The sequence below is a fragment of the Dermacentor albipictus genome, chromosome 1, assembly GCF_038994185.2.
Source record: "Dermacentor albipictus isolate Rhodes 1998 colony chromosome 1, USDA_Dalb.pri_finalv2, whole genome shotgun sequence".
Lineage (NCBI taxonomy): Eukaryota > Metazoa > Arthropoda > Arachnida > Ixodida > Ixodidae > Dermacentor > Dermacentor albipictus.
Genome location: NC_091821.1, coordinates 12938549 through 12964947, shown reverse-complemented (window position 1 = coordinate 12964947; position 26399 = coordinate 12938549). Strand labels below are relative to the sequence as shown.

The window sequence follows — 26399 nt, the reverse complement described above, 5'->3', positions numbered from 1 at the left end:
CAGGAAGTTAGGTGGGCGGATGAGCTAGATTAAGCAATTTGCAGGGACAACATGGCCACAATTAGTACATGACTGGGGTAGTTGGAGAAGTATGAGAGAGGCCTTTGCCCTGCAGTGGGGGTAACCAGGCTGATGATGATGATGATGATGATGATGATGATGATGATGACGGTATACGGTGACAGCACCTGCATGTGCGACCACCATTGCGCGCGTCCGATGTGCGAGCGTGTTTGCGCACACTGCGCAGGAGTCCCGGTGCGCGTACTGCCTGTGCCTGCTGGTCGCGCTGCTGTTGACGGACGCGCTGTCTCCACAAGTGGCCGCCATGCTACCCTTCATCCTCTTCTTGGACCTGCCCGTGGAAGAGCATCCGCTGTACTTCAATATACCTGTGAGTGGTCTCTAGTTCGGTTATAAAGACACTTGCCGGCGTTTCGCAGCGTGTACTTATAGATTCGTTCCGAATAACCGCGACGAGTGCACGAACGTAACCATGCATGAAGGCCGCCTGAATTAGGTTTCCCAGTGATAATTTTATCACTGTCATGTTGCCTCTGAGGCCACTAGAAACGTTACGCAGTATTAGAGAATCTCAGCTCTGTCACGTTGTTGCCGGACGTAAAGCATTACTGCGACGCTCCAGGTGCTTTTTTCCGTGTGGCAGTACGGCACGGCTAAAATTCTAGTGGCCATAACCATATCACCCGCTTCCGTATAGCCGCATGAAATCGGTACTGCAACTGCATGCGCGCGTTCTGCCGGACAGATTGTTGTACAAGGTACTTGCGTTTCCGTGTAACTCTCGGGGTCACGCAGGAGTCTGCAGTTGCACTGGAAAGTAGGCCACAACACAACCCAATCTTTTGAAGGATGTGCTCTTATAATCCTCGATGCATCGCTTTTGCGGCGTTAGGCGCACTGCAAGAATCCTGCAGCCGGCGTCGACCTCCCCTGTCAGGTACCGCCAGTCTGTACGTGCAACAAATTTGAACTTTAATCCTACCGTGTTACGATTTACAACAGAAAAGGTGCAGTGTACCTGCCCGACGCTGTCAATACGGATAGAGGTACCGTGAATGGTTAGGGTCTTCAACTGAATTATAATCACGACAAGAACGAAACCGCCTTGATGCTTGTGACAATGCAACACAAAAGAGAATAATGTGCACACGCAAATGTCTATTAACGTCAATAAATCAGTGGCAATGACAGTAAAAAGAAAAAAAGCAACCCTCTTATTTCACCTATATCGTTAATGGCACGCCTCTTTCGATGGCTGAGCAACAGAAATATTTAGGGATAACGCTGACATCAAACCTCAATTGCGAAGCACACATAACTAATATTACAACTACTGCACTGCGAAAGCTATTTTATCTAAAAAGACGCCTAAAGATCGCCCCAACGAACATAAAGCTTCTGGCCTACAAAACATTTGTGAGACCCATTTTAGAATATGCTAACACAATTTGGTTTCCTTAGACAGCAACTGATATAGCTAGACTTGAAGCCGTACAAAGAAAAGCGGCAATGTTCATTCATAGCAAATATTGTTCTACTGACTCACCTTCACGTCTCTTAGCTTCCTCAGGCCTCAACACATTATCGACGAGAGCAAAACAAGGTCGACTAAAATTCCTGTTTCAAATTCTGCACCGTCAGTATAAAATTGATATCACCCAATACATTTCATATTCGCAATCGAGAATAATACGGCATCAACACGAGCATACGCTAACCGAGTATTCCTTTTCTAATGACGCATTCAGGTACTCATTCTTTCCTCGGGTAATCAGAGAATGGAATGAACTTATCTCGTCATTAACAGCGACAAACTCTTTATCCCTGTTCGTTTCACAGCTGGAGCTCATCACAAGAGATTATCAACGACCTCTCATGTTTGTTCCCTATTTTCCTTATGTTAAACTGACAGTACTTAGAAAAAAAATTGTATACGCTTGTTTGTACTGTGACGAAGAAGATCGGCAGGCTAAAAAGCCCCGTTGCCATCGCCTGGCTCGTACCCAGTTCGTTCGCTGGCTGCGCCCTGTCTGCTGTTGCCGCGTTGGTCGCTGCTTCTCTACGACCCGAATAAACCCCCTTTACAGTACCAAAATATTTCACGTTGTTGCTTTGTCTATGATGTGCCCCGGTTGTCGTTCATTTTATTCTGCGTTGTTTAGTGTTCTATTGTATACCTTATCTACCGTATCTTTTGTATTTTGTTGAATATCGTGGCTTTTTCATTCTTTGTGTAGCTCGCACGTTTATTTATGTACGGAAAAGAAAGTGTTCATGCCCGTCTGCTAGGCTTTCGGCTGAGAGCGGCAGTATTGTAAAATAATAATAATAATAATAATAATAATAATAATAATAATAATAATAATAATAATAATAATAATAATAATAATAATAATAATAACTGTCTGGCATTATACGAAGGAAATCTGGTTTATTTACTGTTATGAAGTAGAAAAAAAAAGAGAGCAGAAGTCTGGACATTTGGCCGTCCCGACTGGGTCAAGCTGGTACACCGGACATTTACTCAGAAGTCAGGACTGTCCCGCTAGACGTTGTGGGTTATCCCACACAGCTGTGATGCAGAGTGGAAAAACAAGAACAACATTTGACAAAACACATTCACGAACGACTATGGACTTTGCACCATTTAGACTCAGCGGGGGGTTCCCGCGGTCGCGTGGGTTGCGCGAGTCGCGTGCTGAGGGTGATTACTTGATCACGTGTTCGCTAGAGGTGTTCAAGCATGCATCACCGCTTCATACTTCTCTTGCATACACCTCTGCTTCCTTTACCACTGGCAAAACGACGCATTATAAGCCTGTTAATTAATCATGGGTGCATCCACGTCGCATACCGTGGGACCATGTGAACTTGCGTTTGCATCTAACAGGAAGCTTTAGCTCGGGCCCAACTCCGACGCGGCCTATTCAAATACATGTAAAAGGCAGAAACGCCTTTGTAAGATAACCCCTGGACCGATTTTAATGAAATTTGTTGCATTTGAGAGAGAAAGGTAAATTCTAGCGACTGTTGGAAGCAGAATTTCGATTTGGGGCCTGAATGTTGTTACAAGAATTTCCAAAAATTCGAACGAAAAATATAGAAGCACGAAGTTTACAAATTAATCGCTCTGCATAAAAAAAAAAGATATCGCGGTTCTGTAAACGGCATCCATTAGATAATTCAAAGCGGACAAAGTGGATATGTCAATTTATATCTTACGTGAATTTGTTACGTTGTGTACAAGGGTTCCACAAAAGCTGTGTTTCTGTATTACGGAATTTTTTCAGATTCTAGTGGAACATATCAATTTTGTCTGCTTTAGATATACTATGAGATGCAGTTCACAAAATTGTGCTATCATTTTTCCTTGCTGAGTTACAGAGTTGTAAACTTGATAGTTTCGTTTTCTGAAAATTTGCGATTTTTGCCAATTTTTAATAAAAAGATGACGACCTAAATAAAAAAAATTCGGAACTAACAGTCACTACGTTTTACGTTTTTCTTTTAAATGCAACAAACCTCGTCAAATTTGGTAGAGTGGTTGCCGAGAAAAACGAATTCTCCTTTTACACGTATTTATATAGGAGCACCTGAGCAAAAGCTTCCTCTTAAGAAAAACGTGTAAACTATTTAATAGCTGGAAATACGATTATATGTTCCTTTGCATATAAAATTTAATTGCAACGATTCAAGAAACCGTGGCTGAGTGTATAGATACTAAAAAGTGCGTTGGACCAGCCGTTATTTTTTTTTTCGGGACAGTGCAGGATCGCGGTAATAATACGTGAAAGAAGGAGAAAAAGGAGACCAGGCGCTGTTTAATAACCAGAAATCGCTGCACAATGTAGGTGCGCCACTTTGGTATAACATGTATTTGGCCCTCGTGCTGGCGAAAAAATTAATATGGAACAATATTGTTCATCTAACGGAAATGTTAGCCTCAATTATAAGTGATAGCCAAAATCGGCGGTGATAATTTGCCTCCTGTGTCGGGTGGGGATTTGCCGCGGCATGCTGTGTCATTCAGGCTTCGCCCCCGCACTTCTTTACGGGGCCCTGCCGTCTGACGCGCAGCGGGACGCCCTCGGTTTTGATATTGCCTCGGTTGAGCCTCGGAAATTGATGACGAATATCTCGGATTATATGCGCGATTAGTGCACGAAATTGTCGCTGCGTCCACATTCGCTACTTACACAGTTGGCACCAATAAAAAAAAGACAGTTAATAAAATGATCTTCTTTGTTAATTAGATTTCGGAAGTCATCGGCTGTACGCGCACCCATTGGTGCGCAGGCGGAGCTCCTGCACCAGATCGCCGTGGTGCTGATGGTGGCGAGCGTGGACGCCACGTCGCTGCTGTGCCGCGTGGCTCTGTACGCGATGGCGCTGTTCGGCACGCGGGTGCGCACGCTGCTGTGCGGCTGCGTGGCCGGCGCCGCGCTCTGCACGCTGCTCATGAGCGCCACGGCCGCCGTGCTGCTCATGGCCGCCGTCGCCGACAACATGGTGCAGCTGCTGCAGAACGAGCTCGTGCAGGTACGCGCTGCCCGCGCGCAGCTAGCCGCTGCGGCTGAAGATCGGTCGGGAGATGCTCAGTGTGTGTTTTAAAAAGCACACTTATCGGGCATCGGAAGGGTACCTTGCTGAATGAGAGAGACCGCTTGTAGCTACAAACCACAAATTTCGGAAGGCTACTTGTTAGCCAAATAAATCTGGGCCGAGATTCGCGAAACGGACAGGCACTGGCCAACCACCGAAGAAAGCCCACCTAGGCGGCTTGTGCAATTCGGACATAGCCCCTGCGTTCAAAATACGGTGGTTCGTAGACACTACGTGACACACACACACACATTTATATATATATATATATATATATATATATATATATATATATATATATATATATATATATATATATATATATATATATGTATATATATATATAACTCACGTGACTTGTGCCGAGATTGAAAAATAGGCGAGTGCCACGTAGCAGGGCAGAACCAAGGTAATGTTGTTTGCCGTCGTTTGCCGTCCCGATCCATCTTTCTGTTGCTCTATACGTGATACATAAAGGTTTTTTTTTCCAAGCCTGAAAGAAAAGCCGCGAAAACCCTTGAAAAGTGCCGCGTGACTAGTCTCGCGGCACATTTTTTTTTGTGTGTTTTGCGGGCTTTTTCTAACGCTCGGGAAAAAATAAAATCTTTTCGCGTGTCTGCAGTGTCCCAGCCATGCAACGGTTACGCGTGTTATATGCAGATTTCTCGTAAAATTTTTTTTTCTTCGAGCTGCAGTCACGAATGTGCTCATGTATAGCCCTGTGCTGCAAGAGCCCTGTGCTCAACGAGTTTAGGGCATTTTGAATCTCACTCAGAGATCACAGAGCTCCGGGGCACTCGCAATCTCGCATGTGCACAAAGGCACCTACTACGGGGGTAGCAGCATACCTGCTCTTTGCCGCGAAGGCAGCGCAGCACCACTTGTGCAAGTGAACTTTCATTACACCGTAATACGCATTGAAAAGAGCGGAAACGCACATATATAGCAGAAGCTTTTAGCTAACTGCACATACACGCCGATTTTCTATCACGTGGGGGCTCCCACGCCGATATAAAGTTATAGTTATTCTGTAAAGCTTCGAGTCTATAAATATAAAGCGCATTCTTTTTTTTTTTTCAAGTCCACAATAAATCTCATTCCACGTTTTGGTCAGTTGTCGGTCCCCTTTAGCCTCTAAAAGAAAGACCAAGCTTATAGGATTTGCCTATAGCCGAAAGACAGGGGCTAACGCATGCATTTTGTATATCGCAAACACCGAATTTTCACAAATAAGAAATTCCGCAAAACAACGCACTTCCTGCGCGCTCTTTGTTCGCTTCAGCTCGAGTGGATTGCGCCCGTGGAAGAAGAAACCGCCTCACACGCATATGTACCAGTGACGATATCCTCTTAGAGTGACTCTAAAGAGAAAAAAAAATTATTTGACCTGTATTATTAAATTACTATCTGCAGTGCCACAAGAGCCGCTGTTACCTTGAGAGCCGGCTTGATAAGCCAGAAAAGGTGCAAGGGCAAAAGAAAAGTGGCGCCGTCTTCAAGTTCCGGCACTATAGCTCGCCCTGACATCATGAGTTTTGACGACGTCGATTCAGGCCTCTCTTAGCGTACATAATGAAATACTTGCATTATAATGCAGCCGAAGACTGAACTTAGCAGGGTACGAGAACTTTACTGCGCAACAATGGCCCCGAATACGAGAAAATATTTCGAAACCCCTGACGTCACACTGACGTACCTGCGCTATAGGGTTGCGGCGCGAAATGGGAATAATGAAACTTCGACCTTTATTAGTGTTTCCAAGAAGTACATTACCAATATAAGCTTATTTAATGTTTCTCTTTATATATAGTGTCTATTTAAAACGCGACACGATGCGTAAGACTCTTGCTCGTCTGGCACTCGTGGCTTTCGAAAGTTCTGACGCGCGATGACGAAGGGTGTCCCCAGTGCTTTGGAGCGCTGCGGTTGCAGCAGGACAGACTCCTCGAGAACCAGACACATCTTCAGGCACACGCAATGTGCAGTTTACAGAGGAGTTTACATGCTGCTTGTGTAGCCGCCGACCCGGGTGCGCAGGCGTTCCAACAGCGTGCGCTGTTCGACCAAGCGACTGTGGGGCTGTCCTCGCTGCGGCGCCGCCTGCTCGAGGACATACTGTGGCCGAGGCGCTTCGGAGACCGTGAACCAGCGTCGCAAGCCGTCGCAGATGGGCTAAGATCTTTGCCATCCACAAGTGCGTGCATCAACCCGCTTCACTTGGCACATTTAAGCCTTCATGATAATCGGAGATGGCGGTCAGGATGAGCATGTGTTATAGTATATATCTTGTTGTACAGGGTGCTCCAGCACACAATCCTAATCTGTATTCAGGCTGCGATTATAGTGGAAATATTGTCCCATGACCTGACTCTATGATGTCTACATACTATAAGTTGTGGGGCCTCAGACGCTCTCGGGACAAAGGAACCACAACACAGTAGTGCAGCCAATCAGAAGGGACATTTATTGCCATTAATTGCACATTTCATGCACCAATGCCAGCTAGCCGAATAGCTGCCAATAGAACATGCCGATGGGCGTTGGCAAATCGAGCAAAGCCGACAAACCGCGCCAGGATATAGGGCGAATATGTTCGCCCCCGTGCTGGACACCAATGCCTAATCGTTCGCGTGTACAGTCACGCGAACGGTGACGCATTTGAACGATCGTGCTCATCCATCCCGGTGCCTCACTGGGAAGCATTTCTCAGGGCGGTCCTGCGAAGCGTCCCGACGGGCGCGCGAGACGCCCGCGCACCAAGCCGACTCCGAGTCAAGGAGCAAGAGGCTCCCTTTTGCGCCCGAGCGCAAAGGGAGCGTTAGTAGCGCAACACTCGCGCCATATGTCGTACTATTCTGCAACTACACCGACCGCCGGGTGCGCTTTCCGACGCGGGGAAGCCTGATTACAGGAGATACGAGTCATGCGAAGAAAACAACATAAGTGGGCTCAAGTGAGTCTAGCGTCCCCATCCGTCCCGTTGCACTTTCCTAATTTCAGGGTAAAAATGGGGATGATTGATGGCCGTGAACGAAAATGAGGTTTTTCCTTTCTTATTAGTTATTCTCATTGAATAGGCCCATTAGCTTGCTCTCGGTATTGTGCGAAATATTCACTAAGGTAATTTGTAATAGAATCAAGGCGACACGACTTTAATCAAGTCAGAGAGGAGGCTACATTAGGGAGGGACGTAAGGAGGAGGTACCAGTGATCAGCCTAAAGTAGAGGTATCAGTGGTCAGTAATCGTGTCGTGTTGTCTCTGAGCGCAAATATTAGACAACAAGGTAAGAGCTATTGTCTAATTCTTGCGCTCATATTTCACCACGAATACGTACCGACTCTCTCAGTTTACCCTTCGTATATGTCATATAAACATTGAGTAGCCAAGGTGCAGAGAAAGCATACGTGAACACCTTAGAATATGTTTATAAAGATTCCACGGCTACGTCAATTCTTGACAGGAAAAGAGGAAAAAATACCAATTAATAAGGGGGCCAGGCAAGAAAGGATAACCTCTTCAATACTATCTCTCTCACTGCATGCGCTGAAATATTCAAGCTGTTAGACTGACAAGGAATGTGAGTGAGGATCAAATGGCGAATGTCTTGGCAACCTGCCGTACTGTCCTGTTAAGTAACGCTGGAGATAGCTTGCAACAAAAGTTTCAGTACCTTAGCGGACAAAGTGTGATTGAAGGGTTGAATATTAATATACGGAATGCAAATGTAATATTTAATAGCCTGGAAGGAGTACGATAATTAATTATTGGCAGTCAGGCTTTAAAATTTGAGCAAGAGTACGTATATTTAGGCCAGTTACTCACTGGGAACGTCGATCATGAGATCGAAGTTGTCCAATTTGTCCAAAGATTGATTGGTGTGTATACGGTGGGCATTAACAAGTCATGACCGACAGCTTACCGCTATTCTAGAAAAGTGTACATTCATTGCGTTATACCCATACTAAGATATTGGACGGAAACTTGGAAGTTAACAAAGCTTTAGAAGCCGGGACTGCGCAACGAGTATTGGGACGAAAAATGATAGTGTAACGTCAAGAGACAGGAAAACAGCGGTGTGCATTAGAGAGCGAATGGGGATAGCCGATATCTATAGTTGATATAGAGTACGAAATGTAGTTGGACAGGTCATGTAGTGCATATATACGGACAACCGTTGGTCTAGTTGAGTTACAGAATAGGTGCCACGAGAAGGGAAATGCAGTCGAGGACGGCAGTGAAGTAGGTGGCATGATGAAATGAAGAAATTTGTAGGATAAGATATGGAATCAGTTGACGCAAGGTAGGGGTTAATTATAGATTGCTGTGATGTGTCCTTCGACCTCACTTGGAGATAAGCTAGGGTGATGGCGATTATTACTCCCCAACCCCTTTGTTCAAAAGCGCACCTTGGCGCATAGTCAGTGAAGGACGTTGCTACGAGCAGCATTTCAATTTACGGCCTCATATTTTCCTTGAAATTTGTCCAAAATCGAAAAAAGAACGAAAGAAAGTGTAACATCAAACTAATAGTAGTGTACGCAACTACTAAAAAGAAACAGGAAAATACAGCGCGAAAGAATGTTAACTGGGACAGAAATGCATTTCGCCGTACACTTTAAGTAAACGTATTTCGTGAAACTTGTGCCAAAACTGTGTAATGACTGGTTTTATTTTTGCACTCACACTTAGCCAATTACGAAAGTTCAGTTAGTGCATTAGCGATTATTACAGAGACTGACGCTTACCACCACACGTGATGTACAGGCGCGGCCACTGCTAGCGGGAACACGAGGAGCCCGTGGCAGCACACCGCAAAGCGCCACCACCGGCGCCTCGTGAAGTCTTGGCAGATAAGTCACCATAGCAGACGACTCCCCGGGCTTTTCGCCAATCGTTTTGATGGCGCTTGCGCCGCAAGACTTCATGAGACACCGGTGGTGCGGCACTCTGCGGAGCGATGCCTCGGGCTCCGTGTTCCCACTAGCAGTGGCCGCGCCTGTACATGTCACCAAAGAAATAGAATTTTGATCGCTGCAGCACTGCGATTAGCACGGGCTATAGCTGACTGCTTTCAGGGACCCGGCGTTTGCAAATTCATCAGCATGTGCTGGGCGACCTGCTCGCTTGCAGGCTCCAGCGAGGCCACCATGCGCCTAATTCACAAGTGGTCGTCATCGCCGCACGGCCGTGGCGTAGATCGCGAGTCGCTACCCAAGCTGGCCAACGCGAAGTACGTGAATTCGTGGGTGCTGGACTTTCTCATCGATACCAATGTCACTGACGACCAGTTGATGAACCATGAGGTGAGAGGCTCCTTGAAGTGCGTCCAAGCTGTAAATTTGAGCGCATTAGTGCTGACTTATTGCACGCGGCGGCTCGAAGGACACACAGCGCTTTATGCAGAGTTGTATTAAGTGTGGTGTATGCGGTCGTCGCGACAAAAAATATCGACACCTACCTATAGGGAGTGGTGTGGATAAATGGGAGCGACTCTCTATATTTGTTTTGGAAGAAGTGCTGTGAGTACGTCCAAAAGCAGAACAAAGGAAGGCATACGCGGAATATAAGAATGAATTTAAGACATTGAAAAGTAAAAAAAGAAATGGCTCGCCATCCCGGCCCTGGGAAAGGGGATGTCCGGTGAAGCTGTTGAAAACCACCACTACAACTGCTGAGGGGGGTATGCAATGCTTTATGACTTGAGAGTAACGGAAGTAATGGGATACCGTTGCTCAATAGATGCAATAAATTGCCGAGCAGCGGCAATGGATTGCCGCTGCTCGCATTCGCGCTAGTCCCCGGGAGTACTAACTATGCTTTGCTTACTCATAGCGTTGTTGCAACGACAATGAAATCAGTTGCTAGGCTGCTTTTTTAATATATTGATATAATCTCGACCGGGTAAGGTTGGTCTTCACAGCCGGAATCAGGGAACGACGAAGCCTGGCATAGTGAGGATGAAAAAAAGTAGAAAAGATTGTATTCATTTTCTAGGTACATGGATGTGACTCTCATCTCTGAGTCTTGAGCGGTCTCTCTAACACGTGGGCCAGCCTGGCGTTAAATAACTGAAGCAAGGTGTGAGACCGGGCTAGTTGGTATTGCATGCTGAAGTGACTAGCGCAAAAGGGGACACGGGACACTAAAAAGGCGACGAGGGCAAACGCTTGTCCTCGTCGCCGTTTTAATGTCCCGTGTCCACTTTTGCGCTAGTCACTTCAGCTTAAATAACCACTGGCGGTCACGTTGTCGTCGCCGTCTTCTTCTGGAGCCTGTGGAGTTGTAGTGCTTTTCGCCGTCCACGCTTTGCGTCAGCTTGTGGAGAGTGGGGTGGGGGCGCCTTGTTACCTTTTCGGTTTGCGTTGCATCCTTTCGTGTAAGCTCGGGAAAAAGCGTGTCGTCGATTCGGAGAAGAGGGCAATCATTTCGACGTGGGGAAGCCCGCCTGAACGCATCTCACACCCGACAGGTCGATCATAACAATATGAAAGGCTAGTGACGTCACTCCCCACGTCGCAAGCTGCCATCGCCCCCCCCCCCCCCATTGCGACAGCTTGCGCAACAGTAATCTTTAGCGGGAAGCGTATGCGGGAAGCGCTACGTACTTCGTATTGTTATCAGGAGCGCCTTATCGTCAGTGATGATGAGTAAAACGAGAACAAGGTACGGGAGCCAACGTTTCGACAAGTGGACTTGTCTTTTTCAAGGCGACACGTGCTCTCCTCGCCACAGTACTTCTGAAGGGGAGAGGGAGTAAGGCGGGTGGGTGCAGCAACCAGCGAAAGTGTGTCAGTGGCGAGGGTGTAGAATTGAGAATAAAGGAGTGCTGTGCACAATGCCGGTGACACCGCCGTCTGTTAGCCACGTGTCAACGGCCGTGTGTCAGCCGGCGTGTCAATGGCTTGCACAGCGCCCCTTTATTACCTGTTTCGCTGGTGGTCGTGGGGTATCATGTCTCTGAAGGAGATAATAGAAGTAGCGGCAGAAACCGGTGCTCGTGAGAAAAAAATAAATAAAAGAAAATACAGAACAGGGAATAAATAAATAAATAAAAGGAAAAAAAAACGGGAAGAACCGTCTTGAATTTCCATCTCCCGCCTTCCCCCTGTTTTTCCTTATCATCAGTGATGTGGTTTGCACGCTTGTTCCGTGCTTATTTATTGGAACGAGTGCTGTACTGTATGTTGCATGCGTGATACAAAATAATGTGTGCCCATTTCGCTTCAACCGCTGAAGGCTTTAGAGTGCAGCTCTTGGCGCCCGCTCCTGCGGCGAGCGTCGGCGTCCCTCGTAACCGAGCGGACAAGCGCAGCGAAGGATGAAAGGGGGAACGCGGAACGCATCGGGGGATGAAAGACGGTGATAGAGAAGAGAGCGGAAGGCGGTAAGCGGAGGAGGAGGAAGCTGCAGCGGAACCATGAGGCGGAAAGCTGAGGAGGGGATATGGCGAAAGCGGGAGAAGAAAAGCGTAGTGCCACGCAAGGCCGGCTCTGCGGCGACGATAGCTACGAGATAGCACCAGAGTAGCGCGCGTCGTCTGTTCTCCGATGAGGCCACCGATACCACAATGGAAACAAAGCGTTGCATGAGTGGAGGTCTGTCTGCGGTGGCTGCTGCGAATCGCGCCCACGCGTCACCTACGCGTTGCCTCTCGCGATCTCCCGATTGGCGAAGCGGTCGCGCCACACTTCGCTCCGTTGGCAACGTGTCGCACGAGACAGATTGTCCGCGCCAGCCAATATATCGCGAAATGAAAACACCTATAGAGCTGCGCTTAAATTTTGCATTAGGGAGTATCGTAATCGCCGGTCATTTTCGCTGAAGGTATTTTTCTTTTTCCGTGAAGACGTGCTGCGCAAAACCCCGACCAACTAGAGGCTAACAGCTTCGCTGTAAAATTAGTTGCTGCTACGCGTCACCAAAATCGCTAATACACAGAAGAAAAGTATGATTCAAACATTTTAATTTGATTTTCGATTTTCTCTACACACGACGATATACAGTTGTCCTAAAGTAGTTTTTCAGCCGTTTATTGCGGCACTAGAAAGAAAACCGGTAAATGTAGCCCGGCCAGGGGCCTGAATTGGCGACCGGCAGCATATGCAAAAAAACTGATATAAGGCAAACTTGCATAAGTTATGGATTCTGAAAGAGGGGCCCGCTTGCACAAGAGCATGAGCCGCGGCACGATGGCACGGAGAAACGCTCGCACCCCCTCAAGTTACGTTCGTAACAGGCCACTCGCACGCGTTCACGTTGATAAATGTCCGCGATAGCGACATGAACGAAAGCAGATAAATACAGAAGAGTTTGTTGTGCACTACTGCATTTCACTGCTTTCGCCTTTTCTTTTCGCGCCGAACATTTAAACACACCAGTGCAAAGTGCATTGATGCGGATCAAAGTTTGAAAGGGTGAGTGGGGTGGATGGCTGGGAGGCCGTCCGTGCTGCGTTTGAGAGGCTTTCCTTACCTTCGTATTCTGACGGTTCGAAAGTTGCAAATGTTTGAATTCCGAAGTGTCGTATATACGTACACAACGATATCGTTCCCCCCTACGTCAGCGTGCGACGGTTTAGACGGTAGAGGGTTTCGGCCCGAATGCGGTGGCCACGAGACGGGCGGAAGAGTGTGGAATGCAGCCCTTCAAGCTGCCCTTGTGGTGCTATTGTTCAGGTGTCCCGAGCCAGCGCCCCGTGCTCCACGGAGACCGGGGAGGAGTTAGTACGGCGCCACTCACCGCCCAAGCAACCTGTCGCGCCGAGCAAGTCGTCCTTCTTGTCGCTTCCCCGCGTCAGCCGGCGCTTGAAGAAGACGTCGATCCTCGAGGACGGCCAAGTGGTTATGCCGGGACAATCGTCGCCGGAACGCAAGGGCGTCAAGAGCATCGAGCGTGAGTCGTTAGCGAATCGTAGAACATGAGGCGCGCTGAAATAGCTCTCGCGCGGTCGCCGCCATGCTTTGCGCGAGGGCGGAGGAGTACTGTACGACCAGCGTGTGCGATGAAAATCGCTGTCACTTGCCACTCTTTCCTCGTAGTTGTATTTCGTCCACCCATCGCAGACAGTTGTAATCTTTCCAGTGTTGTTAATAACTTTATATACATTTCTTTTCATTTTAACAAATGCGTGCAGTCCTGTTAATGTACACTGCATTTCAACTCGAGAACTGTTTGTGATTTCGCATGTTATTCCAATTACTTCATTGCCCCTCCTTCTCGGGCCTCGAATGTGCCTAAAACAACGCGAGCACCTAGATCTTATTTGACGTCACTCCCTGCAGAGTAGCCCCTGGGTAGAGCCACTATAGTGCTGCGCTATTTGCCTTTCTTGCTTGATTTCATTATTTGCTGGCGTGTGCCTGCGCGTGCGTGCACGTGTGTGTGTGCGAATTTTCGTTTGTGCGTTGTATTGTCTAAACGTTCAATATCGATTACGCCAAATGCCGATGGAGGGTGCCCCTACCTGTTCTTGCAGCGTACCGGCGCCCTAAGGTTCAGCAAACCTTTCAACGGCACCAGCTCCAACAAATCATAGCCTGGAGGAAGGAGTAAGTGACGCGATGGTGGTATACAGCCATTATGAGTCCGAATGAGGGGGGGAGGGGGAGGGCACGGTGACTTGTATGAAATAGACGAGTGATCAGAACACCTTCCGCATTCTTACTAATTTAAAAGCAGCACTTGATCGTAGAAGGCGGATTTGCACAAGGTAAAGCAAAAGAACGCGAACAACAGCGCTGTCACTGAAACTGGCAGCTTCACCATTCCTTGCCTTAATCAGCATCGAATAAGTTACAGGGCTATTTCGTTTTAAAACTACATATATCCCAGCCAAAAGTTATGTCTACAGCTGCCATGTATGCTAACAGAGTTGTAAAGGTTAAAGAAAATTGTTAAAGAGAAGAGGAGGAACCAAAAAGCTTGAAGGTTTCCTTTTAAAACTGTTAAGTTGTATTTACCGCAAAGGCTATAAAAGCCTAAAGTATGACGGTGGCGGTATTAAACGTACGTTACTATTGGCTCCGAGAACGCGGCACATCCTGCAGATTTTGTAAATTTTATAAACGTTGTAAATAGCCTCTCTTTCCTTTTCTTCTCCTTGCTGCTCTCTCGCACTCTACTTGTCCTATGCTGTCCACGTTTTACTTTACCCCATGTTGCAACATAGTTGCTCCGACGTGTTCTTCCAATGTGTAAAATGTTTTGACGTTTGGAAATTTCTACAAAGAAATTGTTTAAAAGATCTTCACAGTCACGAAATTTTGCTTTTTTAGGAGTGAAACAAATTGATTTGATTACGTACATTGGTTGCACTCATATATATATATATATATATATATATATATATATATCAAAGTAAACGATGACTCGCAGTCTAATCTGACTGAACCAGCGCGTTTTGTGCGCAGTCGTTACCAGACGATACACTACCAGCTACTAATGGGTGTCGTGGTAGCTTCGTCTTTGTCCAGCATGCTGTCCCGCGCGCACAACAGCGTCCAGAGGAACGTCATCGGGTACGTTGAAAGGTAAGCATACACGGGGTTGGGTACATCTGTCCGAAAGACTGCATTATGTTACATTTAGTTCACTCCCTTTAGATAAGTAAACACCACTGTGGCGTGGCACAAGTATTCCAAAATTATGAATTTAATATTATTAAGTTGCAGAGAACTTCCAAGCAACAATGCTCGGAGCTTCTCCGCCGGCCAATGACAGAAAAACAAGCGTAATGAATGAGTTTATTCTAAGCGGTAATGCGAACTTCTGGGCTCGAATTCACGAAACTTCTTTTACGCGAGTGCGAGTGCCTTACATGATTGGCCATCCCCATGTCGATCGTGTAGTCATCACGTTGATCGTTATCACGAGTGGCGGGCTTCAAAAGGCCGGCCAAGTGTTGTTAATATACGTAGTGTGACTGAAAAGTTCTCGGCCTATCAATGAAAGGTGGTCAGCTGCTCAATTGCTCATCGCTATTCTTCAACGTAGTCGCCTTTCAGCGGCACACACTTTTTCCACCGGTGCTGCAGGCCCATTATGCCTTCCTTGTAGAATGCTTCATCCTGCATGTAAATAAAGTCCTCCACCGCAGCAATGACGTCATCTTGTGATGAAAAGTGGGTTCCAGCAAAGTGTTGCTTAAGCTTAGGGAAAAATTGAAAGTCTGAGGGAGCCAAATCTGGTGAATAGGGAAGGTGTGAAAGCAGTTCTAATCCAGAGGACTCAATGGAAGACATTGCAATGGTGGACTTGTGTGGCGGTGCATTGTCTTCGTGGAAAAACGCACGCTTCTTCAACATTCCCAGTCGTTTCGCCATGTTAGCCTCCCGTAAACGTTTTCACTTGGGCGTCATGATATGCTCTGTTCTATGTTTCACCCCTTTTGAGGTACTCAGTCGCATCCCAAAAAACAGAGACCTTGTCAGTTGATGGGACTCCTGACATTTTTTTTTTTTTTTAGGGGAGCGGGTGCATGAGGGGTGTTTGTAATCTTTTGGCGGTACTTTGAACTCTGCCTGAAAGTGGTGTACCCGTGCTTCCATGCTCACGAAACGTTTGATAAATATCACAAGATCTGCCTCAATGAAGGTCGAGTTTATTCATACATGACATGTGTCTAGTGTTGGTTTTCAGCACTCATCATTTTTGGAGACCCATCGAATTGATATCTTGTTCACGTACAGTAGAACTGCTAGGATGTGTCGGACTCGTTCCTGGGACATCCCCACATTATCTGCGATAAAACGTCCTGTCACACTTGTCTGTCATTACGATGTCCTGGATTGCTGTGATGTTTTCTTCGGCATTAACTGTTGCTGGCCTTTCATTGCGAGGGGTACCTTGAACAGAGGGGCTCCCCCTCTTGAATTTAGCCACCCACTTTTTCACAATGAAATAGGATGGGCCATTCTCTCCTAATGCTTTCATAATGTCCTTGTGAATGTCATGATCATCCATGAAATTCTATTTTATCTATTTTTCAGAAAACGTTCACCTCCTGCATTTCAGTCTTCTATATCTGACACAAAAAATAAGCGATCAGCAAGAAATTTGATACGAGGCCTTGCAAAGGACATCTACTATGAGTTGTAAAACTAATATTTGGCTCAGAAAAATGCATCGTGGTTAGGCCGAGAAGAAGCCAGTCACCCCTATATGGGCCCAGAAATCCACACAGTTGTATAGCGCGTTCGCAAACGCAGAGTAACCGAGAAATAAACCATGGCCATACTCCTTACCATGATTGTGGCGAAACAAACAAACAAAAACGCCGCGACGAAATAAACAGCAGCAGAAGAACACCGAGGGCACGTGACCGCTTGTTTCATCTGTGGATTCGCTCACTTCTATAGCAGGTTCCGCCAGCCTATGATGACAACCGCCATCTGGTGCATCGTGCTGTTACCCGCCGAGCTGCTGGGCATCGGCGCATTTTGGCTGCGCATCAAGTTCACCTTCCTGACAAACTTGTGAGAGGATACTGAATACTATAGGCTCAATGAGCATGCATGGTCTTTTGCGGGTAGCAGCCGTGGTCACCATCACGCCATCGGTTAACTAACCATTGAAATATTTCAGTGACGCTCCCGACAATCCAGAGGCCCAAATCGCCATTCAGCTGCTGATCCAAAAGATCCACAAGGACATTGGCCTATTCAGGTAATCTGCTCAAGAAAACGCCTTGTCTAGGCAGGAAAGTTGTTCGCCTGCGCGTGAATTGCTCTACAAATACAGTTTGCTGATAGGAAATGCTTCTGAATGCGAAAGACGAATGGTGACACCAACTTCGGTTCCCCATGACGTCGTGCATTATAAAAAAGTCTACCTGGGGTGGTAATTAACTGCTTATTTCTTTAAATAAGGCATTACACTGTATTCGAAACGAACAAGAACTCTACCTACAGGAACTTCGGTTCTTGCGCGAAACTCAATAAGCATTACCATTATTTCTGCTAACAGAGCATTCTTATAGCTTGAAAAAGTGTGCTTGTAGCCAAACCTAAGCCACCGTCCCGTGATTGCCTCGTTCCGTGCCACGAGGACCAATGCACAAACATCCCAAACAGCGCTTTACACACACAAAAGTCTTTTGCAGATACGGACTCGGATTCGTGATGCTTTTCGTTCTTACAAACTGACAGTAACCTGTGGCTTCGCTGTTAGTTCGCGATCATGATTGATTGATGGCTGGCAACTGTGTACATTAGCACGAATGCCTTCGTGTGTCCGGGCACTGGGCTACAGGTTCCACACCTCGTTCGACGCAGCTTTATTGATAATCGGAATCCGGCCCGTGCTTCAAGGGTGCCGTTCGTTCGCAATGGCTTTCAGGACTCGGCATGTTTCACAAGCATGTGTCCACATGCAAAAAAACTTGCACTTCGAGCGCGTTTCTGAGGCTGCATTTCCACATTACGCGTCACGTTGATGTCGCAGTTTAGTGTTCGAGTGCTTCCAACTTTACAGCATCGATAATCTCCGCGACACGCATCGAACGCGGCTGCCGCCGCAGTTTAACACCCAATAAGTTAACCAATGCTATTACGCAGGTACGCAGAGATAATACCGACGGTGTTGCTATTGACGTGGGTCCTGGTGGACTCCTTCAACATGCTCGATTGGAGCGCCCCCTTCGACTTCGGCGAGTGAGTACGAAAAGTGGAGCGATGCGAAGAAACACTCGCCGGCAGTTTTCGTGGAAGTTTGATATCCGCTTACGCTGCAATTAGTGAAACCGTAAAAGCCTTGGAATTATTATAAGGCGTCTTCATTAATTGGCCGACATTTGTGTACTAGCGCTGCACATTTCTTGGCTGCTCGGGGCCATATATACTCGGTTTAAAAGCGATCGGGATTTTTGCATTCAGGGCGACTTTACTGGCTGGTACAGCGAAAATTGATATAACGAAAGAAACGACACACTTCCAATAAGCGCTTGTTTCACGTCAAGTATAGTTCACGAGAGCACCGGCAGGATGCGCTTCGCTCACGTGAGGCACCGTGCTGTACGTTATCTCGCTCATAAGTGAGAATGCACAAGTATACTTGAAACAGAATAAGGCCCGTGTTTCGGGGTCAAAATGATATGCGTGAACAATTAGAATAAGCGGGAGGGAGGGACGGAGTGAGCGATAATGCGGTTCTTGGCGGAAAGCTGCACCTTGCCTTCGCTTCATATGAATGTCCTGGAGACGTCTCATCGAAGTTTACCTAATTTTCTATATTTGTTTATTACTGAAAGGAACGTCTATTTATGTTTATTTTCTGTGTGCTGAGCGTGTGGCGTGTACAACAGTTGCAATGTCACAGAACATTAGCACATCCATACAAATAATGCGGTAATCCGCTGGCATTTCTGAGCATTCTGCCGAATTTTCAAGTGTTACCTAAATGCCGTAAAGTTCATTTCGCGCGAAAATAAGGCCGTGCTGAAATGCGTGTAGTGGAAACACTTCGGACTGCGAAAAATGTCAGCGGTAAGAACAATGCGTTTCGAAGCATATCTTCGCTGAACATATTGTAGGTGACTGTAACTGTATATTACATGCTTTAAAAAAATGATGACATTTCAAAAGAATCGCCTGTGGCGCAGATAGCACAATTTTAGTTATCCAACTGGATTGCTCGAAGAGGCAGACATTACTTGCAAAATAAATAGAAATACATAATTAACTAATTAAATCATTTCAATTATTAAGTTTTTAACTGATTACCTTAGAGCACATATTGCAAGTTACCAATTGTAGGCGGTAAGTTTGCAAGGCATATCAACTTGGAACGATATCTAAGAATGACACGGGTTTTGAAATATGCAGTCAAAACGCACTGTTGTTCCACTCCTTTTTTTAAACAGAACTACGTTTCATGCATTGAAGCAAGCAATTATACTCGAACGCCAACTTATCTCGTCGTACACATGTCAATGAATATTATTAACCTGGCGTCATGCTTAGAGAATTCGTTCCAAGTGGATACGCCTAGCGAACTCACCGGCTACAATTCATTAAATTGCAATACGTCCTGTAAAGCGATTAGTTATAAACTTAATTAATTACACATCTTTCTGATTATTCAATCATGCATTTGGACTTCTCATGCAAGTAACTTGCATCTTCGAGTAATTCAGCTGAATGTCTAGAATTCTGCTATCTAGCTTCCACAGACGATAAAGAAACACCCGGTATGCAGGGTGATCATTTTTAAGTTTTGCGGAATTAAAAAAAAAATAGTTTATTGCAGATAACAAAATTCTAGCCTTTGAGCTGGAATATTCAGAGAGGCGAACATTACTTGCAGGGCACTTCGAAACACCTGTTCAATTAATTAATTAACAAAATATAACTGATTATCTTCTGAATTAATTACTTTATGGTACATATTGCAATTTACGAATTGTAGCCGATGAGTTTGCAGGCATATCCACTTCGGCAAGCCCGAAAGAGATGAATAAAGGAAGGAATGCCCCTCTCGGCTCCCTGTCTCTCGCTTTTAACCGCTTCGGTGTCTCGGGGTCACGTCAGTTTTGGCCAATCGTCGAGCCCGCTCAGGTGTCATTTTCCTCCAATGGTAGGCGCCCGTAGAAGTGCCGTCACAATCGGCGGGTGGGGGGTTGCTCCAAGGGCTCTACCGTAGGAAGGTTGACTCGCCACCGGCGTTGCCTCGCGGCTTGCAAGCGCCGTCACAATAGGAGGATGGGGGTTCCGAGGGCTTCACGGTGACTAACAGCCGGCGTTCCCTCCGGCACGGCTGGACTCGACTCTCTCCGCGCGGAGGAGCGAGTGAGTCGAGTCCGGCCGTGCCTCCGGGTTTGCAAGCGCTCAGCGGGGGAGAGACGGGCCGTCTCGAGCGACCTCTCAGAGCCGCAAAACAACTTCGCTCGGGACCCAGGTTACCCGGGATCGTGCCAGGCTCCCGCTGCACTTTCGGGAGGAGTCGAGCAGTAGGACAATAGCTCTACGTGCGGCGCACGAGGTGGGGGACGCCAACTTGTTTGGAGGTGCTGCGCCTCGGGAACGTGGTAGACATGTGCTTCGGCGCACCTTAATTAGGTGCGACGGCGATTCGATGTGTGCTGGTGAACTCGAAGGATGCCAGGAAAAGGCCATCCTTCGGGCGTCCTGTCTAGTCCTTGTGGATCGTCCTTTGCGTGCTATGTTTCCAGTGTAACTGTGTTTTACCAACCAGCCCAAGCCTATACTCCTCCGTGTCTAACAGCGCTTACGAGAAATTCACTAATTTACTTGACATTCTCATTCAAATGCGTTGTTACTTCCTATTACTTGTTTTCTCCCGTCAAAGGTCGTAGGTTCGAGTGCTTAACTACCCGCCGTGGTTGCTCAGTGGCTATGGTGTTAGGGTGCTGAACACAAGGTCGCGGGATCGAATCCCGGCCACGGCGGCTGCATTTCGATGTGGGCGAAATGCGAAAACACCCGTATACTTAGATTCGGGTGCACGTTAAAGAACTCCAGGTGGTCGAAATTTCCGGAGTCCCCCACTACGACGTGCCTCATAATCAGAAAGTGGTTTTGGCACGTAAAACTCCATAATTTTTTTTAATTAACTCTATCTTAACTGTGCTTAAATTAACTTCGCCTTAATTAACACGAAAGGTCGTGGGTTCGACCATCAATGGTGGCACCATCAATTTTGGTGCCGTTGAATTTTGGTCCCACCAAAGGTCGAGGGTTCGAGTCCCACCAATGGTCGTGGGTGGCAGCATCGAATTCGGTGCGCTTCAATTTTGGTGCCATAACGCCGGACGGTCAATTTTTCTATAACGCCGGACAACTGATTTTTCGGCCCATGAGCCACTTAAGGTTTTCGCCTTAATAACATCTCGGACCTGGTGTCATCCTGGATATTCATTTCAAGTGGATACGTCCTGCATGCTCACCGACTACAATTCCTAAATTGCAATATGGGCCGCAAATGAATTAAGAAGTTAATTAGTGAATTGTCGTTAGTTTGTTGAATATGTGTTTCATGTGTTTGGATTTCTCGTGCTAGCAATGTCCGCCTCTTCGAAATAATATAGCTGAAGGACAAGATCTATGCTATCTGCCACAGGCGATTGTTAAAAATTTCATAAAACTTAAAAACGATTACCCCGTACGAAAGTCAAACTGAAGAGCCATGCATTTTATAAAAGGGAAATGTTAAAAATTAAATCATGAGGTTTTACGTGCCAAAACCGCGATTTGATTATGAGGCACAGAATAATTTAGACCGCCTGGGGTTCCTCAACGTGCACCTAAATCTAAGTACACGGGTGTTTTCGCATTTCACCCCCATCTAAATGCGACTGCTGTGGCCGGGATTCGATCCCGCGACCTCGTGCTTAGCAGCGCAATACCACAGCCACTAAGCAACCAGGGCGGGTAAGGGGGAAGATGAACTTGCGGAAGCTGACAAAAGCTTCGATGATTTGAAAAGCTGCTTATAATTTATTTTTTATGTTATTTGTGCACTGTTTTATACGTCGCAATCGCAGAATATATTTGACGCGCCGTTTTCTCGTGCACCGAGTAAACCGGACGAGTTTAGGGAATGCCTGCCTCGAAAGCGACATGAGGTCAGCGCTCACGTTAGATTAACAGCCAGTGGTTTATGTTAGACACAGTGACTACTCACGCAAATTTTGTGAGGCTAATTCCCGTGCGAACCACAAGAGCACTGTCTTCCGAGTCTTTCAGATAGAGCCGAACCCAGTTTTGCACAATACTAGAGCATGGCATTGTACAGTACGAAGTTCACGACAGCACGCAGCGATATATGCAAGAGTTGTGGAATCACACCATGCAACTCCAAAAACAACGTGCGTCGGAAATGCGTTTCATGTGGCTGCCGAGACGTGTTTGCCAGAGTTGTCGGCTAGATAACTGCGGAATATCGGCAAGCAAGCGGTATACGTTATTCAGCGAAGAGCGTGGAATTGCGATAAACCTCCGTGGAAAGGAAGTGGGGGGAGGGGGATCTGCTGAGAACCTTGGCCTTGTTTTGTTCCGCCGATCTCTATATGGAAACATTGCGTATAAAAGCTTTATCATTCGCCTCTGCGCTCTCCTGTTCATTAAAAAAAAAGTAAATTCTTAGGTTTTACGTGCCAAAAACACGATCTGGTTGTGAGGCACCCCTGTAGTGGTGGGCTCCGAATTTATTTTGATCACCTGGGTTACTTTAACTTGCACCCAGTGCACGGGACACTAGCGTTTTTGCAGTCCGTCCCCGCGGGAATTCGGCCGTTGGGATCGTGCACCCGCGGCCTCAAGCCCAGCAGCGCACCACTGGACTCGGCGGCTTGCAATTCATTCGCTTGCTATGATGATGCCAAAGGCAAGAGACGCTATCGCAAGTTTGTTGGTGTTTCAAACGTGGCCTGACGGACATGCTTGCCTTCTCAAGATACGCTACCTTCTTCCCTTTACGACACAGCGTAGTCTACATTGCGAGCCCACGAGAACCACTTGTGCATGGTGATGGCTATCACAGCCGGTGAAGAGAGAATTGAAGGTCGCACTACTTTTCGTGCCCTGTAAATATTCAAAGAAACGAGGCGAGCGGAGGACAGCGCGGCAGAATGCTATAGGCGCATTTATGTGACGGCGACGCAATTAAGCTATAGTGCCAGATCTACTGCGAGGAGGCGCTCCTAGCAGCTGCATATCCTGCTTACCGCAATACTGAGGTATTGCGGGCAGGGTACCTATATTTTTTCAGTCCACTATAGTATTTGTTCCACGTTCCATATCCTGTTTCATTTCTTGGGACACGTTATTTCCGCTCATGTCGGGAAATATCGCAACGCCACCTGAATGAATCCACTTTGTCGGCTGAAGTGATTGCGCTAAGGATTCCCAGCGAAGCGAGCAATTTAACTGTAGTCGACGCAAGTAAAATCAGTCTCTTCTGGCGCTCTGACTCGTGTACCTGCGCTGCGTTTGTTCCTTGCCCGCAGTAACCGTAAGCACCTCGAATTCGATTACTTGATGGCCATCCTGGCGTTCGCCGTCCCTTGGCAGCGTTGGTACGACGGCCGGACGCTCGACTTCCGCCAGGTGGCTCGGCGGCTGCCCTGGGGAGCCTTCTTTCTCTACCTCAGCAGCCTGCAGCTCGGCTTCGTCATCAAGGCACGTATGCTCTTGCTTTCGAGCTCTTAGCGCGCGCAGGTACCCCTGTCCTGATTTAGGGCCTTAGAAGCGGGCTTCTCCGTGAAAGAACCCTAATTGTGAAGAAGTCAACGTTCAAGAGCAATACTTACAATTCACAGGAAGGAGCGACTTGACAATCGGCAACGCGCGTCACGTGTTGCAACAAGACCAACTCACACCACGGCCAAGTTTCACCCTAGCTAGACGTAAGCCAATTCATTAAGAGTATTTGTGTGCACAACCCCAAAACGCCAGAACGTTACCATCGCTACGGTAAATGCCGTACTTAGTAAATTAGTGCGTGTCACCGGGAACCTAAGCCGAGGGCCCTCGATTGTAAAGACCGACGTTCCACTGACTCCATCATCAGGAAAGGAACACTTGGTAACACGCCTGCCACGCGCCATGCAGTACGCTCCGCATGCTGCAGCGTGGATGCTAGTTATGCGATGAATGAGACGCTGCGGCAGTGGTGGGAGACAGCACGCGCGAAAACACGCACGGCTATCGTCTGCAGCACTCGGGCGATGAACCTAACAAATTTTACGGCAATCGGAATTACATGGACACTCCAGGAAAATTTTCACCGTCGCGATATGATCGCACCCCGCGCACCGTTTGCTGTGGATGCGTAGGAAATGCGTAGGATGCGTAGGATGCAAGGCTGAGTCGAGAAGGATGGCGGCTTGATGCGCGCCGTCCTTTCGCGTGCCCGGTGTTGAATGTCACGTGATGAAGCTCGCGCAAGAAGGGTTGTAAGGGAGGAAGGAGTTGAGCGCTCAGTATAACGTGATTATGCGCGCGCTAGGGGAGGAATGGGGCAATTGAGCGCAAGCCTCCTCTTTAGCCCGGCCGTGGCTTTGCAGGGCTTGTCCGTGCGCCATATCTTGGAGGTAATCTGCGGCGGGTGCAAAGATTGTAAGAGCCCAGATGGCTGGCTGATTCAAGTGAGCTGTTCTGCCGCGCGCCTAGTGTTAGAGGTTGCGTAACCTCAAGTGTCGGAGACGCGCTGAAGCGAGGCAGCCCGAAGCGTTCGTTCACCGAATGCAGGCGCTCTTCATCACGCCAGCATTGTGACTGTGAGTGTTCGCGGTCATTGAGCGAGGTGTTCCTGTTTGCCTGTGCCCGCGTGACATCATTCTCGTTGATTGAGTTAGTAAGCGAATGTTTACTGCAATTTTTACGGCCATCAAAACTACGAACCTTATTTCGTGTAGTCGAATACATTGCTATCGCTATCAATGCTTCGCCTTTCGTGTGAAACTGCGATTTTTTTAACAGTTCCCACCAGCTGCTGTGGTCACTTAGTTTGGTTAAAAAGCGAATGTATTTTTCTTTTTACTGAGCAACGTAGTTATATGTTTTTCAGCAGCATTATCTCCCACACAGTTCTCTGAGATCCGACAGAGGGCTGTCGAATGTATCATATTTAGGCACGTAGTCTATCGCGTTTGATCATCTCCGGCACACCTTCGTAGGAGTTCGGGCTGGCAGCGTGGATTTCGCGGCGGGTGCGCTCTATCCAAGCGCCCAACCGGCACTTGTCACAAGTGGTTCTCACTGCGTGCTCCGCGCTCCTCACCGAGATGACCGGCGACGCGGCCACCGCCTCTTTGCTCATGCCAGTCGCCGTGGACGCGGTGAGCGACCTGCCTGCGCGTGCCTCTTTCTTTCCGTCACGGCAAGGGGCCCATAGCCGCGCCACGGCATTCTGACGGGTGCCAGTCCGCCTAATCCCACACGGCCCAGTCATTCGGCCGACAGTGACGCTCGCGGTGAATATCCACAGCGTGTGCCTGGAACGCAGTGGTCGTCGCTGTGGCTTCGCAGGCGATCGGGAACCGGTGCCACCCGCTGTACTTCGCGGTGCCCGTGCTCGTCGCTTCCTCGACGTCGATGATTTTCCCCGTGGGCTCTATGGCGCTGGCGCTGCTCAACAGCATCACTGACATTGGAGCCAGGGACATGGTACGCTGTGTTCATTTCCCACGCCCACTCCCCGCGTCCGCGCGGGAGCTGCATGAGCCATTCTGGTCCATGGAACGATCTTAAATTAGGGGAGAGCTTGAGAAGTGGCCTTTTGATTAGGTGGTTAAACATGACACAAGAATACAAGAAACATGATACAGGCAATGCAAATAAAATTTGCACAACGAAAGGGCACGTGCTGGTGGGCGAGTTGATTACACATGTTTGCGACAAATGCGCCAAATAAAACGACGGACGAAGGAAGACGACACGGGACAACCACGTAGGCACTAACGTGGCTACATGGTTGTCCCATGTCGTCTTCCATCGTCCATCGTTTTATTTGGCGCCTTCGTCGTAAACAACGACAGGGACAATGATAATGAAATTACCTTGCACAGACAAGCTCCATGTGACGCTGGGTGAATTAAGGTCACTGACACCTTAGGGCAAACTATGGTTAATTACGATATATCTTTAAACGCGAGAAGGAAATACACGTCACTTTACTTTCACGGCAATTAAGCACGTCAGTCTTCGCAAAGGGAAGCACCCACCCGTACGTCTCCTGCGAGCAACTGCCTTCGCCGTACAGGTGCCCGTGTCGCATTAGCCGGCAGCCTAAAAATTGTAAACCTGCAATGACCAT

The 26399-nt window shown here is 47.6% G+C and overlaps 1 protein-coding gene across 4 annotated transcripts in view; it reads left to right on the top strand.

Annotated features, from left to right (window-relative positions):
* LOC135918189 (Na(+)/dicarboxylate cotransporter 3-like) overlaps window positions 1–26399 on the top strand; it is a 42446-nt gene that overhangs the window by 10121 nt on the left and 5926 nt on the right. The window contains exons 2-14 of one of the 4 annotated variants that reach the window (XM_065451862.1): window positions 251–394; window positions 4321–4563; window positions 6664–6820; window positions 9759–9931; window positions 13304–13520; window positions 14104–14176; window positions 15038–15157; window positions 16988–17101; window positions 17211–17291; window positions 18182–18277; window positions 23590–23761; window positions 25261–25422; window positions 25613–25750. In XM_065451862.1, coding sequence (XP_065307934.1) covers window positions 251–394; window positions 4321–4563; window positions 6664–6820; window positions 9759–9931; window positions 13304–13520; window positions 14104–14176; window positions 15038–15157; window positions 16988–17101; window positions 17211–17291; window positions 18182–18277; window positions 23590–23761; window positions 25261–25422; window positions 25613–25750 — 1890 coding nt within the window. Of the gene's footprint in view, window positions 1–250; window positions 395–4320; window positions 4564–6663; window positions 6821–9758; window positions 9932–13303; window positions 13521–14103; window positions 14177–15037; window positions 15158–16984; window positions 17102–17210; window positions 17292–18181; window positions 18278–23589; window positions 23762–25260; window positions 25423–25612; window positions 25751–26399 lie in introns of all 4 variants that reach the window. The other 3 variants (XM_065451861.1, XM_065451863.1, XM_070532050.1) reach the window with 3 other exon arrangements.